The 2,500-nt window shown below is 46.4% G+C and overlaps 1 protein-coding gene across 2 annotated transcripts in view; it reads left to right on the top strand.

Moving 5' to 3' along the window:
- si:dkey-150i13.2 (mitochondrial carnitine/acylcarnitine carrier protein) overlaps nt 1-2,402 on the top strand; it is a 5,172-nt gene extending 2,770 nt beyond the window's left edge. For both annotated transcript variants that reach the window (XM_047807281.1, XM_047807280.1), the window contains exons 3-7: nt 393-520; nt 805-895; nt 1,584-1,701; nt 1,838-1,910; nt 2,005-2,402. In XM_047807281.1, the coding sequence (XP_047663237.1) occupies nt 393-520; nt 805-895; nt 1,584-1,701; nt 1,838-1,910; nt 2,005-2,125 (531 nt within the window). In that variant the 3' untranslated portion in view covers nt 2,126-2,402. The remainder of the gene's footprint in view (nt 1-392; nt 521-804; nt 896-1,583; nt 1,702-1,837; nt 1,911-2,004) is intronic.
- Nucleotides 2,403-2,500: the final 98 nt, after the last annotated feature.

Here is a 2,500-nt window from a genome sequence, read left to right as displayed (position 1 = left end):
GGGTTTCCTCCGGGTACTCCGGTTTCCTCCCCCGGTCCAAAGACATGCATGGTAGGTTGATTGGCATCTCTGGAAAATTGTCCGTAGTGTGTGTGTGTGTGTGAATGAGAGTGTGTGTGTGTGCCCTGTGATGGGTTGGCACTCCGTCCAGGGTGTATCCTGCCTCGATGCCCGATGACGCCTGAGATAGGCACAGGCTCCCCGTGACCCGAGAAGTTCGGATAAGCGGTAGAAAATGAGTGAGAGTGAAATTGTCTCAGTTTTAGCGAGGTTTAGGTGTGCAGTGTGATGTTAATGTTCATGAACCTGTGGGTTTTCTACACCATGGTGTCAGAGCATCATCATCATCATCACTCTCTCTTCCTCTCCTCCTCTGGTTCTCCATGTCGTAGGGAGTGTGGGGTCTGTATAAAGGGATGGGAGCGCCGCTGGCCGGAGTGGCTCCGATGATGGCCATCAGCTTCTTTGGATTTGGACTCGGGAAGCAGCTGCTCCAAAGGGACCCGACCGTCCCGATCACGTCAGTATAAAGAGACACTCGGTGGAGACGGAGAACATGAGGTGGAGAACCTAGGCGTGGAGATGAGCCAGGAGACAGAGCTCTGTAGAATAGATTAAATCCAGGAAGAATTGAATGTTTAAGAGCAGCTGGTCTTTTTAACACGCTAATGTGTGTTTTAGTCTCCAGAAAACTACACACTCACAGCCATTAAGAAAAAGCAGAGGTGTTTTCACTGTGTGTGTTTACTCTGTAACATCTGGAGGAAAATATTTAATTGCTTTAACTTCACTTCTGACCTTCAGACCCACACACACCTTCATGGCTGGAATGTTAGCTGGAGGTTTCACTACAGTCATAGTAGCTCCAGGAGAGAGGATCAAGTGTCTGCTACAGGTAAGAACACACACACACACACACACACACACACACACACACACACACACACACACACACACACACACACACACACACACACACAAACAACACCAACACCACACAACAAACACCCAACACCAACACATACTCACACACCACAACACACAACACACCCACAACACACACACACACACACACACCACTCACCAACACTCCACAACACTACTCACCAAACACCTCACCACCCCACACACACAAACACACTACACACACACACACACCACACTCACCACAAACCGACTCACAAACACACACACACACACACACTCACAAACACACACACACACACACACACACACACACACACACACACTCACGCAAACACACTCACGCAAACACACACTCATGCAAACACACACTCACGCAAACACACACTCACGCAAACAAACACTCACACAAACACACACTCACACAAACACACACTCACGCAAACACACATTCACGCAAACACATACTCACACAAACACAAACACACACTCCTCCACACTCACACAAACACACACTCACACTGCTCGATATTAGTTCTGACTGAGTTCTGTGTTTAGATTGGATAGATTATGCTGTTGGTTGTGTGTGTGTGTGTGTGTGTGTGTGTGTGTGTGTGTGTGTGTGTGTGTGTGTGTGTGTGTGTGTGTGTGTGTTTTAGGTGCAGTCCATTAGCGGGCAGCTGCAATACTCCGGACCAATAGACTGTGCGGTGAAACTGTATAAACAGCAGGGAATCTGCAGTGTGTATAAGGGAACTGTCCTCACTCTTATCAGAGGTGTGTGTGTGTGTGTGTGTGTGTGTGTGTGTGTGTGTGTGTGTGAGTGTGTGTGTGTATAATAATTAATAAAGAAAGTACTGTGTGATTATGGAGTCACGTCATGTGACTTCTCTCATGTTCTTATGTTCTTCAGATGTTCCTTCTACTGGTCTTTACTATTTAACATATGAAAGCCTGAAACACCTCCTCACTCCTGAGGGCCAGAGGTAATCATCACACCTAGTGATCTCCAGAAGAACTGCAGTCATCACCACTCACTTTTTGTAACCATAACCCCCCCCTCCCCCCAAACACACACAGTGTGGATTGCCTCGGCACTTTGAGGATTCTTCTGGCTGGAGGAACCGCTGGAATGGTGAACTGGGCCGTCGCTCTTCCACCTGACGTCCTCAAGTCCAACTTTCAGACAGGTGACTTATAATAACAGCTACTTTAGTTACCATAGCAACAGGGAGTAACTTTCTGTTCAGTGAGATTATTATAAAAGCCCTCTTTAAACACTTTAAAGTCGTCAGTTTAGTGGTTTATAATCCAGGATTATGTGAAAGATCTTCTGCTTTTATCTGAAATAAAGTGATGATGATGATGATGATGATGATGATCTCACTGCTACAGTGAAGTCAGTGGTGTGTGTGTGCATGTGTATGTGTGTATGATGTGTGTCTGTTATTTGTGTGTGCGTTTGTGCATCTATGTATGTGTTACATGTATGTATGTGTGTGTGTGACCCGTGTGTGTTGTGTGTGAGACTTGTGTGTGTGCATTATGTGTGTGTTGTGTGTATTATGCATGTGTG

This window comes from Tachysurus fulvidraco, chromosome 23, assembly GCF_022655615.1.
Source record: "Tachysurus fulvidraco isolate hzauxx_2018 chromosome 23, HZAU_PFXX_2.0, whole genome shotgun sequence".
Taxonomy (NCBI): Eukaryota; Metazoa; Chordata; class Actinopteri; order Siluriformes; family Bagridae; genus Tachysurus; species Tachysurus fulvidraco.
Note: the sequence above shows the minus strand (reverse complement) of the source record. Positions and strands in the feature narration are given on the sequence as shown.